The sequence below is a fragment of the Trichosurus vulpecula genome, chromosome 5, assembly GCF_011100635.1.
Source record: "Trichosurus vulpecula isolate mTriVul1 chromosome 5, mTriVul1.pri, whole genome shotgun sequence".
Lineage (NCBI taxonomy): Eukaryota > Metazoa > Chordata > Mammalia > Diprotodontia > Phalangeridae > Trichosurus > Trichosurus vulpecula.
The window spans coordinates 252,795,902-252,808,897 of NC_050577.1; the positions used below are offsets into that span (position 1 = coordinate 252,795,902).

Genomic DNA, 12,996 nt, shown 5'->3' on the forward strand with positions numbered 1-12,996 from the left:
TGAGAAAAACTGAATACTTAAACAATTAAATTTAAAATAAAAGTAAACTTAGTATTAATAAAAAAAAGTAGCAAAAGATGAAGAGAGTAAGAACTTGATTTGCTGAAAAATCTGAAATTTCTCAAACTGACATTAAGAAAACCAATTTAATCCCCTCTCCAGAAATGTTTTCTGTGCAAAAATAAATATCTGAAAATTGCACTGATACAATACTTATTTAACTTGTATTATGAATAAACTGCACATGCTGCCTTACAGACAATATATATTTGTAAACTTGCTCATGCAAAATTAGTGTGTACAACAGGGGTATTATTTGTTAATCCCCACACTTAAAAAAAAAAGATATCTTCTTTATGTCTGTTTTTCTAAAAAGCCAAAACCCTCTGCGGTATAATAAATCTTACACAGAAATTCTTATCTGCCAGCCAAAAGAAATAAATTTATATTGTTGAAACAAAAACAATAAAAGTTATACAAAAACATGGTATTTGTCTTGAGGCTTTTCTGATTTTGTTTTAAAACAGTAAAAGAAGGAATTATAAAAGAAAGAAAATTCATGGTCACAAAATTTTAACATTTTAATCCTAAACATTACAGGGCAAATGGATACTGGAACCTAATTCCATACTCCATAAATTCTAACTTTATTTCCATTTTAAATGTGGCTCAAACCACTAAAACATTAGTAGTTTTACAACCTTTGGATTATGGAAATACATATTTTTGAAATAAAAGCTACAAAAGCAACAATGGAAGAAAGCCAAACTGTCTCCATGAAAGAAAATAAAAGTGGAACATTGTGAAGTTTTAGATACTTCTCTTTCCATTTTTTATGATTAACCTGTCAATTCAGTGCATCGTTCAATGTAATGGTCCCCGTGTTGAATAAACATCTAACTAGTGTCCATTGATTCCAAGTTAGTGGAGGATGAATCTTTCTGGATACTTTCAAAGATGGCTGCCAGCTCTGGGTTAGAGCTGATTTGTGACTGGAATTCGCTCATCAGCGGACTCTTCTCCGCTTCTGGAATGGTTAGGAGCGCTGCTACCGCCCTCATGGCAGATCGCTTTAGCTCATCTTGTTTTTCAAACTCCTGCTTCACCGAGTTTGCCTTTACCTGCACCAGGGAGCAAAGGGAAGAAATAAAACATAATCAATTTCTTCAGGTTCAATATCTAGAGATATTTTTTGGATGGCTTATAAAATTCTGGATAATAATCTAGCCTACAAGATATGTAACCTCCAACTCCAGGCCTTGCCATCTGCCACGCTCCTCTACCCTGCCTAAGTTCTGTCATCTGACATATACTACTTAATGCTGCCCAGAGGGCTTTCCTCTGCCCTCTACAGACAAACTTTCTTTCATATAATGCCTCCCCCAATTAGAAGATGAGTTCCCTGAGAGCAAAGAGTTTGTCCCTTCTTTTTTTGACCCATAATGCTTAGTGCATGGTACACAATGAATGCCAAACAAATGTTTTTTTCATTCATTCACTCGTTTAATTAGGCAAAACATTTTGAGACTCAACTTGATAAGGAAATCTGAATTAGATTTTCCTACCTTCGATAAATCTGGATAATTAGAAAGCCTAAAAGCACCACCAAGTTCAATTTAAGTCATATTTGCTATCCTAAATATTTACCTTAGTTGTACATGTGGCACGTAATGGCTCAACGAGTCGGTCCAATCTCTGCAGTACTGCACTTGGACAAAGAGTAGACAGTCTTACCAGCATTAAAAATGTAAGCATCTATTAGGAACAAAAATAGACAAAAGTTGAGTTTAGTACAATTTTCTGAATTGGGGCTGCACTGTAAGGAAGTTCTAGATGTTCTTGTTAGAAATGACTAGACATTAAGTGTAATCCTTAGTAAATACCATAACCATCCTTCTTCTTGGGCTTTTAGTTGTTATAAAATAGGAATAGGAAAATATGCAGGCCACGGGGCCCAAAAATCTTTCCTTTTTTTTCTTTGAGGGTCTCAACTTATTAAGATCCTGATATGTCTCTGCCAATAAGAGGATCTCCCTTTTCTACTGAAAATAGTGAGAGGTAAATGGCTAACAATATACCACTACTTGCCCAGTTAGCCAAAGGCCCTAACTGAATATAACAAATAAGAAATATACAACTCTGCTTTGCTAATAATTTGATTCTAGAATCTAGTTTTGCTATCAATTTTGTAAGCCATGGCTAAATAATGGAAAAAAAATCATTCAGTTTTCTTAAACTACTATCCTTATGGGTTGGGAATCATTGCCATTAAAACTTCATTTTTTTCACCAGAGGTTTTTATTAGACTAAAAGAATGCTCTTAATCTAAGTACCTTAATTATGGATGAAAGACTTTATTTTCCTAAAGTAAACATTTTAAAGTTTTTTTTAAAATAATTGCTAAGAATTTAAGTCATGTAAAAGTTAAACACAGGCAAATTCTGATAATTTTTAATACTAATTAGAGATATACCTGCAAAACTATCCACCTCTTTCACATAGATGGGAATCATCCAATAACTAATATTTTGGAACAAAAAAGAACTTAGCGTCTTCAAAATCACATCTAATGAAAATAGCCAAAATTTCTGATACGAACGCTTAAAGAATATCTATTATGTACATGAAATCCTATGTTAAGGAAGCAAAAAAATAAAAATCTGGGCCCTTAAATTTAAGACTTTATGGCTTAAATGGGAAATTAGGACACATACACAATATTAACTACTAACACAAGGTAGCATGTGACGTGACAAATGAATGGAGTGATACCGCCAATAGTACTTAGTTGGTTGTCCTTCGTACTTAACGAGAACCAAAGTGACATCACTATGTCAGGGTCAAGGTTCAGCGTGTTTGACTGTGGATGATCAGAAGAGTATGAAGTCAGAAGGCTCTAGTTCAGGTCAGTCACAAATAGTCCATGTGAACATTGGGAATGGATATGTCTCTACATTTGCCTATTTCACGTCTCTTTTGAACTACTGCAATTCTACTTTGTGCATGGCACACAGAGCCTTCTTGGATGTGGACACACCACGCTGGGTGGTCCTGTGCCAGGGTCTCCCATGTTTCCCAATTGATTCCAAAGTTCACAATCATCTGTGAACACAAAGTCACGCACCAACTTTCTCTCCACTTTAGCCTTGGCTTGTAGCTTTTTTCCAGTTAAATAATTTACCACTGATGCTGCTTTCACTGAAAGTATTATTCTAAAAAGTAGAACATGCAAAAGTTTTTGTACATTTTTTGTGTTTGGCCACAGGGCAGGATCCCTGCTTACTGCAGTAAGCAGGCCAGGCTTTGGTGAAACAATCAACTTTTAGAGCACCTTTTCAATCCCCTTCCTCATACCAGGTGGTGAGTAGTGTGGTCCTTAAAAAAAGGCTGCTCGGACACTCAGGGGACTGTCAAATCCACTGCCACGTCAGTCCAGTTAGGAGATGACTCTATGATCTGGGCCACCTGCATGCAGGACTGTGACTACAGCTCTCAGTGCATCCACACCTGCTGCTTTGTCACTTGCTTGTCACCACAGGACTTTGAGGTAGATAAAAATGGTATGGGTGATGCCTTTTGACTTATTGTATAAATTGGATTTAACTGAGGCAGAGTTGCATGAAGTCATCACCCTCACTCTTTTCCAGTCATTCAAGTCCAACAGGCAAGACAACAGTCGAGATGACCAACGATGGCCCAGGACGCAGTGGGTAACCTTGGCATCTCTGATGTGTGACCAAGCTCTAAAAATGCCTGCTTTGGCCATCTTAATGGCCACTGGCACAAACTGTTCTCATCTGCCCATTCCACAAAGGGAAGTTTTCACATGCTTGGGTTAGGCACCCCACTGATTCACCGATGGGTTTAAGGTCCCTCAGTTACCCTTAATTTGGTCTAGCCAGAATGTGGACACTGCACATGCTACAGCTTCTTAGAGTCACAGGTGAGAGCTGAGTGAATCAGGTGGACACTAAAGGTGGCAAGCAGCCCTTACACCAGGGGTGCTAATATTTGCTGAACACCTATACACCTCAACCACCACTACTATACTAATTCAGAATAGGAAGAGATCACTGTGCATTTCAGTGGCGGAGGACATTGGTTCTACAGAGAGTACGACAAATGTCCATACATCACACAAACATTGGCGGTCTGCTTCTTCTAAAACACAATTAACAGTCGCTTGTGTCTGTGTTAGTATTACCACACACTAACTATACACAGCATGCTATGCCTACACACGCAGGAGCATTAATGCTTACACAGCCAACTGTGACCAGTAATTCTACTTTTCCATTAAACTGCTAACATATACTTTATTAAGTCATTTTAGTACTTCTCAAAGACTTTCTGCAAGATATTTTATAAGGATACATAAATATCTCACCTTAATATCATAATGGTCCTTCAAACCATCTTCGACGTGGTTTAAGAATTCAAAGATATCTAATCTATCAAGACAACTGTCTAGAAGTGTATACATACACTCAAAAGCTGCCTTTCTTATATCCAATCCATCATCAACAGTATGCTTAAATGGTCCCATTTCTACCTGTTAATAAGACAGAAAATTTGAGTATATATGTGAGTGCTTGTATAGTCAACTTAAACAAGCTTATTTAAGTATAATTTAACTTAACTTACCTCTCTTATAAGTTCCTTTCTAACTTTTGTCTCATTGTAAAGATGTGGAAGAACAGTATCTAAAAGATCCCTTATTAAGGATGGTTTGTTATGCGCTGCTGAATTAAATGTTACCAGGGCTACTCGTCTTACATTTAAATCAGGGTCTTCTAAAGTTTTTAAGAAGTCACCTATAAGTATTGAAAAAAAAGCCACTTAAAAAACAAAACAGACTGAAAACTTTACAATTATCTCATATTTCTAAATATGTTTCCTTTGATAATTACTCTTCCCAAACTTTATATCTAAGAGGAGGCTGTCATGAAACTATAAGTTTTAAAATGTGGAGAGAAAATGAGCGAAAGAGGAAAAAGGAATGCGGGTGGGGGAGACTGTGGACTACAAATTGGGAATTTTAGCAATTTCTTTATCCCTGTGTAGAAGCTGAATAACTTCCTTTTATGGTCTCCCATAGAAATCCTAACTCCCTTTACAGATGCACAGACACATAAATGTTGGAGTCAAAAAGCACAAAGTCTACAAACTTGAGAAGAATGATCTTCCCATCAGCATTTATCACAAACAAAGGTCTAGAAGAGACTATTGCTTTACTGGTCAGTTTTGCTTCATTATTCTTCTTTGTCACAATTGTAAATGACTATTTTATAAAACAACAAACAGCATCAATTTTAAAAAGATTAAGAAAGGACAGGAAACACTAAGGTGGTAAATCAATTGGATTAATCACTAAAAGCATGAAATCTGGAAAAGACATTAAATAGGTTCTTGAACAGTTTCCCCAGAAGATTTTCTTCTTTTAAAAAAAGAAAAGAAAAAGAAACAAGAATCACATTATTTGTCAGTATTTTATACAACTGAAACAACCATTTAAAGAAACATTATCTTAGAGCTGCAGGATGAATTTCAGATGAATCCAGTCCAAGGTAGGAAACTTAAGTTCAGAAATTTATGTGTCTTGCTCAAGTGTACACATTTAGTTAGTATCAGAGCTGGAATTAGAACCCAGATCTCTCTATAGACAATTAAAGAGCCCATACTATACAATATACCAAGTGTAGCATCAAATCTATGTGTCTTTCAGAGCACAGGTAAATTACACTGCATTTACTAAATTACTGTTTTCTACATCCTAAGAGAATTCATTCATCTCTAAAGAGTAACTGTAATTTACTCCATAAATAATTAAGTTCTTTGTTCAACAGATAAACAATGGAAGAATCTTATTTTTGTTTCCTCTTCACCTCCGTTAAAATCTTGCTAGTTTAGTAATAAGTGAAAAGAAGAAAATTGTAAGTTTACAGATTTAATTTTAGACCCACTACACTATATATCATATGGCCTCTGAAGCTGGATGTTGGAAGTTAATTAAACCAGGTTTCTAATCCCAACTCTGATACTACTTGTGTGACCTTAAACAAGATATCAAGTCCAAATATTTCCAAAATCCAAGTTAATCAGAGAGATAATCTTTGTGCATATTTACCTATGCAATTCTTTAGTAGTGGATCTATGGGCTGTGGATGGTCAGAAATAGTAAACTTCACAGCTGTAACCACTGAACTTCGGGCATAAGATGAGCCTGATAAAGAACAATAATTTATCCATAATTATTTTCAAGTTGATATAGTCAACCAAACTTTTTACTTCTTTAATTTGTATTTGGCATTGGCACTCTTTCTTCCCCCCCACTATTCTTAGGATAATGAAGACTCAAAATTTACTGACCGGTTTATAACACAGAAAATGTACTTTTGACTTTATATTCTACAACAGGACAACTTTGTCCAATTAAAAAATTAAAAAGTAACTATTTCCATAATCATTAAACTAAACCAGGGGGAAATGAATCAGGAAAAAATACTTGCTTGGCTTGGAAACTTTAAGTTTAATTTTAAAAGAAAAAAAAACTCAACGATATTAGTATAATGGTTCAGACACATTCTAAGTATTTTCTCTTACCTAAAGATTTCAAAGCAGTCAAGAGCATCATCACCTGTATCAATTTTTACTTCTCTAAATGGGTTGAGATACTCAAGTAAATCTGAGGAACGACAGCACTCATTTCAGAGAAAACACTTTATCTAGGACTATTAGGACTTTAAGTTTTTATAACCATATGTACTTAATAGTATTAAAGAGTAGCCTCATATATATTATTAATCCAAATGGATGACTTTCATTGTCCTCACTTATTACTATATATCTTTCTCAGTGATAAGTAACAGAAATCAGAAGTTTGGGCGACTTCATGAATTAAAATTATATTTAGTCAAATTAGTCTCTTACTGCTTCTCAGTATCCCAAGCCTCACATGCCAAGATTTTTTTTATACTTAATTAAAATATTTCACATATAGAATAATTAACGACTACCCACAGCAAAAGACATGTTCCTTTTACTCCGAAAAAGCTTGTGTACCTACCTGATACTAAGTACCCTTTAAGCCGTGGAAGCAGAGTTTCTGGATCAATTAAAGTGAGTTTGCCCAAGCATTCAGCAACAACGTTCCTGGTTCCTTCTTCTGCACACTCACAGTGTTTCAGCAGTAAGGTCCAGATGTTCTCAACATATGGTTTAAGGCCTACCACTGATGCAGAGCTAATAATTTCCTTCAAAGAATGAAGTAGAAGATACTGCCTCTTAGGCTGACTGGTTATTTCTTGTAAGACAAATGGCAGATATTCAGGAAGATTGCCAACACTAATGCTACCCAATGCATAGGATGCTGCTGATTTGACTTCTTCACTAGGAGATGAGAAGGCTTCTAATATTACAGATTTAAGTTCAAGTTGCCCACTTAAGTCAATGTGATGCCCAACTTCCCCAAGGGAAAGAAGAGCTAAGAGACGAATGGAATCAGTAGACCTTGAGTTCTTGACATCTTGAATAAATTGACCTACTACAGCTGGTCCCTCTTTAGGGCATGCTCGAGTAAGGGCAGCTACACATTTGGCAATGGAATAATAAGACTGCTTGTGAGTAAGTGCTGTGCTTTGAGCATAAACTGGGCCTGTCAACATACGTAACAAATCCATGTACCCTAAATTATTTGTTCCAGTTACAACCAAAGCTTGGAAAAATTCTAACATGGCGCTAAGTGCTCCTCCCTGCAGCAAAGGTGATCTCACAAGCCCGATAAGTTCATTGAGTATGGACCCGCTTATCTTTGAAAGGGAAGAGGGGTACACTTTAGCAAGTGTAGTCAGAAAGCTGATGGCCATCTGTGATACATGCATATCACTTTCACTGATAAGAGGTGGAAGCTCATCCAGGACTGCATCAATCATGGCAGCTGTCAAGCTGTCACTATAGTTTTTAATTAGGATGTCTAGAGCTGAAAGGGTACCCAGTTTCAAAGCTCGCTGGTTTTTCCTAAGAAACGAAGCAAGAATAGGTACCCCTTCTCCCAGGACAGGTCTTAAATCTATCTTCAAGGGGGACCCAGCAATCAGTGTCAAAGCCTTCACTGTTGTTAACCTGGTAATTTCATTCTTTAGTCTCTCCAAGAAAATCTGAAGTGTACTAGGCAGATCACTACCTAGATTGTCTCCAAGGCTGCAAATGATTTGTCCCATACAGGAGATAGCCCTCTCTTTGACTTCCTGATCAATGTCAGCTGCTTTTAACCGTTTGATGGTACAGGTAAATAAATCTTTGATGTAGGGAGTTGCATCAAATGAAGAAGGTTGATCTAAAGGACGAATAACTTTGACGAGCTGCTGGGTAACAAGAAGTGCCTCAGATGTGATCTTGTAGAATGGATCCCCAACACAAGCCACCACGGGAGGAACCAGTGCCTGAACATGAGGATGGAAGACTTGAGGAGAGTGGTTACAGAGTATTACATACAGGCATGACAAAGCATCTATCTTCAGATTAGATGAGCTGGATTTGTCATTCAATGAGAAAATTATTCCTAAAATGTTAACAAAGAAAACCCAGAATCATTATAATGCATTTTGTTTGGTGGGAAATACCTCAAGAGGTATCTGAATTGTTCAAATGGTTAAATAACTGAATTGTTCAAATTTCTTCCCTAGTTATAGTTTGCACAAACATCCATAAACAAAGATAAACATAAAAACTTAAGTTCTTTCCACTTCAGCTATATGCCAATCTAATTTTTCTTAAAAACAAATTACTGTGTTCAGAACAATCATTTAAGAAACTGAAGTTATGAATCTCATTTTACAGTTACAACTGTTTTCACTTTTCATTTTGGAGGAAACATTTTAAAACTAAAGATATTAAATTTGTAAGAAAAATCATCACAACTTCTAACATCAACTCTTTGTTACTTTTCCTACCTGGTACAAGTACAGGAATGTGCTGTGTGAGTGCCCCAGGTAATACATTTACCAGCTCAGTTAACATGTTAAAACAACACTGTCGAGTCTTCACACTTTTCTCCTTCATCTGTTTGTGAAGAGCTTTAACAATGTTGGGAACCTGTAATTACCAAAAACCACCATTAGCTGGTTTAGTCACTAGGATTTCCTCAGTGTAATTATCACAAATTACTAGGGAAAGGGCCAATGTGCAGGCCAGAATGCATCTTTTATTTGTTTCTTCAGTTAAAACTCTTTCACCATTTATCTCCAACTCAATTTCTTTGCTACAAAAATTTTCGGGAAGTTTCACACTTTATAATCACATTTAGCATTTTAAAAAAATATTAGTATTGGCTAGTTTTATATGAAAGAAATTTTGCCTACATTAAAATTCTTGGCTAATTCATTTCTGTACAAAAACAAAAGTCTCTTGGAACTAATCAACTTAGAAATCCAAGAAATATACTGTTTAATCTCTCAAGATTATCAAAACTGCTATGTAGTGAATAATTTTTAAATGACTCAAAGGAACATAAGAAACATGTTTAAAAGAGCACTGCTTTTATTTTAATTGGAGAATGTTCTAGCAGAATATTGTGAATAATAATGGTACTGACAAATATGGTTGAAGAAAAGGCTATTTCTGGTCATTTTGTAGTTTTCTAAAGGTTACACACAAATCTTTCCCTTCTGCTCTGCTTTGTAAGTATTGTGCCAAGGAAATAAAAACCACTCATTCAAACACACACCCCCAATCGTAAATGCTGACAGATGAAACCCAAGCCGAGAATACTTGTCACCAAGTTCCTAGCGTATAGATACCAGCCAGCTATCCAAAACAGGATCTGTTAATAAATATTCATTGTGAACAGCTAGGTAATGAAGTTTCTAAAAAATTCCTTAAAATAACCATCAGGCAAATGCACAATAGCAAGACAAAGGTGGGAAAATGGAGCCTCTCCCCAGTTCTCTGAAGAACCATCAAAATTGCTTCAGATTTCAGGAGGAAAAATATAGTTATAACTGTATTCCCTAAAGGTAGTAAGCACTGCACAGTAGATAGCATGCTGGACTTGGAATCAGAAATCCTGGGTTTAGATCCTGCCTCTGTGTGACACTGGTTAAGTCATAATCATTACCTAAAGCGTCTCAGGCCATTTAAGGGCATTAACACCACAAGTGAAAGTCTCCAAAGCACAATTCTATGCGTACCATCAGATGTATCACATCACTTTAATTTTGAACTCTCTGCTTCCCTGGTGTATTTTTCAATGAGTTTTCAATGCTAGAACATTTATGTACACTACAAAAAATATATAATTTTAAAATTATATGGACAATGCTAGAACTCCACGGTGAAAATGTAATGCAAAATCCTAATAGTTATAATAGCCAAATGAAATTTAAAGAGGAAGATTAAAGCTATTATTGACCAGTTAAGCTTTTCTTCCACATTAATTAATAAGTAGGTGGTAAGCCAACATGTTCTAAATCAGCATTAACATTTTCTGTAAAATATTTCTGTGGCCAGATGGCAAAGTACATGCATATTATGATCATTATGAAACAGATGATTCACAATCAAATTGAGATTTTCTATAATATTAGTAAACAACTTAAGTGGCCAACTTAAATTTGTGTGCATATAAGAACGATAAATAAAAGAACATTTAATGACAATCAGAAACTCTTTTCTAAAATTTAATTATTTAACCAACCTGACTCTGAAGCATCGTCAAAGGCGTCTCTCCTTGTTCCATTGCATCAGGATCACAAAGCCAACTCTGTACAGGACGAGTTTGCTTCAAGAGGGAAAGATATGCATGGAACACGTCTGCTTTTACATTCTCTTCACGTTCTTTAAATCTGGCTATCAAGGCTGGAGACACAGTCTTGTAGAACTCTGGAAGCATTTCATGTCGTGTGCTAACTACAGCATCTAAGCATTTAGCTCCTGCACGCCTCACTTTCCAGCTCATGTCATCATCGTCACTGTATTCATCATCACTCCCTGAAGATAAAGTTTTTTAAAAAATAGATTAAAAAAACCCCCCACCAATTTCAGTAGTGAAAATGAATTGAGATTCTTCACAATTGAAATGGGTATTCTAAGTTGCCATTAACTTACCCAGCAATTATAAAACAAAACTTAAGGAAATAACCAATAATACTTAAAAGACACGTAACTATAACACAATATCTAAGTAAACCTACTTCTTAAATCTACTTCTATGGAACTAACATGACTGTGTTCAAGTATATGCACAGAAATCACATTTTTTCCTGACGTTAGAATTCTCCAGATATATTAATTTAATATTCATCCCCCTGATGTTTTAAGGTATCATTTAATTTATACGGAAATCATTCTGAGTCCACATTCTTACTTCCCTGTCTTATTAACAGAACATATGAAATCACCCTAGCACTAGCTCATTTGGTGGTCATTAGCCTCTTGCACATAATCTACAGATCCCTCCATAAATACTGCCATCACCCAAGTTCAGGACTTTATCCTTCTGAACTACTGTAATACTTTTCCTTAAACAGCTTCCTCTCTTCAATCCACCTTTCACAGAGATGCTCTAACCATGCCACTTCCCTCCTAAAAATCCTTTCATGGAAAATATATTCCATTGTCTGGAATTTAGGGCCTTCCACCATCTGTACTCTAATCAGACCAAATGCGGAATATCATGTTCAGTTCTAGAACCTACAGTGTATGAGTTGAAGAAGAGAGGACACAGAGGAGGAAGCAATGGGCTTGCAGCCAAAAGACCTCAAGTCCACATCCTTCCTTAGAAGTTTACTGGCTCTGTGACTCTGGATAATAAAAATTGTTGTTTGTTCTTGAGTCGTTGCAGTTGTGTCCGACTCTTCATGACCCCATTCGGAGTTTACCTGGCAAAGATACCGGAGTGGTCTGTCATTTCCTTCTCCAGTTCATTTTACAGATGAGGCAACTGAGGCGAACAGGGTTAACTAGGGTCACACAGCTAGTATCTGATGACAAATCTGAACTCTAGTCTTCATGACTCCAGACCTGGTGCTCTATTTATTATGCCAACTACCTGCCCCATGGTACAAGCATTTATTAAGTGAAAATGAACTGAGATTTGTGCCAAGCACTGTACAAAGCGCTTTCCAATGATCCCTGTGATTCTCACAACCACCTTGGGAGGGTAGGTGCTGTTATTATCCCCATTTTACGATGAGTCAAACAGAGGTCAAGCCAAACAGGGTTACACAGCTTGTGAGTGTTAGAGGCTGGATTCGAACTTGGTTCTTCCTGCCTCCCCCACCCTCCTATCCACTCTGCAAGACATCTGACCTCTCTGGGCCTTAGTTCCGCCTGTGAAATTTAGGCGCAGGAAGTCAGTAGACTCTAAAATCTTTTCCAGCTTTAAATCCGTGGTCCTACATTTGGCCTGGAGAAAAGAAGAGTCGATGGGGACAAAATAGAAGTATTTGGACTTTCAGGGCTTATTCTGTTTGGCCTCAATGGGTGGATGCTTTAAAGAAGAAAACTTAAGTCTTGATGTCAGGAAAATGTTCCACCATTGAGTTATTCAAAGGGAGATGGGCCACAACAATGGCCCATCCTAATGGTATTTGGTTCTACCTTACTGAAGAACAGTTAGGGCTAGGTGACCACTTGTCACCAATACTATAGTAGGGATTCCTTAAAGGTACTGCTACTGGGGGCCCCCTTTCGATTCTCAAATCCCACGATTCCTTTTCTGGCCTAATATTTTGTATCACTCTTTTCAATGTACTATACATTTAAAAACATATTCGATGGCTAGCTGTTCCCGGAACTCAGCACAGAATCACAAGATGTGAGACTCAAATACACCTTGCCCAAAGTCATTTAGTCCAAATCCTCTTATCACTTTAAGTGAATGCCTTTCGTTTTTCACACAGCCATCATTTTCTGATCAAACTGTACATGCCCCAATAAACCCTTCTTTGTAACAAAGAAAAATCATTCTGATCACCTCTACAAACAATATTCAGCACT

The 12,996-nt window shown here is 36.6% G+C and overlaps 1 protein-coding gene across 1 annotated transcript in view; it reads right to left on the reverse strand.

The window, feature by feature from the left end:
- Positions 1 to 556: 556 nt before the first annotated feature.
- The window catches only part of CAND1 (cullin associated and neddylation dissociated 1), a 43,053-nt gene continuing 30,613 nt past the window's right edge, over positions 557 to 12,996 (reverse strand). Inside the window, exons 8-15 of the mRNA XM_036759358.1 lie at positions 10,694 to 10,986; positions 8,952 to 9,093; positions 7,067 to 8,560; positions 6,128 to 6,223; positions 4,645 to 4,814; positions 4,388 to 4,552; positions 1,648 to 1,755; positions 557 to 1,121 (exon numbers count right to left, since the gene is read on the reverse strand). Of these exons, the coding sequence (XP_036615253.1) occupies positions 897 to 1,121; positions 1,648 to 1,755; positions 4,388 to 4,552; positions 4,645 to 4,814; positions 6,128 to 6,223; positions 7,067 to 8,560; positions 8,952 to 9,093; positions 10,694 to 10,986 (2,693 nt within the window). The 3' untranslated portion in view covers positions 557 to 896. The remainder of the gene's footprint in view (positions 1,122 to 1,647; positions 1,756 to 4,387; positions 4,553 to 4,644; positions 4,815 to 6,127; positions 6,224 to 7,066; positions 8,561 to 8,951; positions 9,094 to 10,693; positions 10,987 to 12,996) is intronic.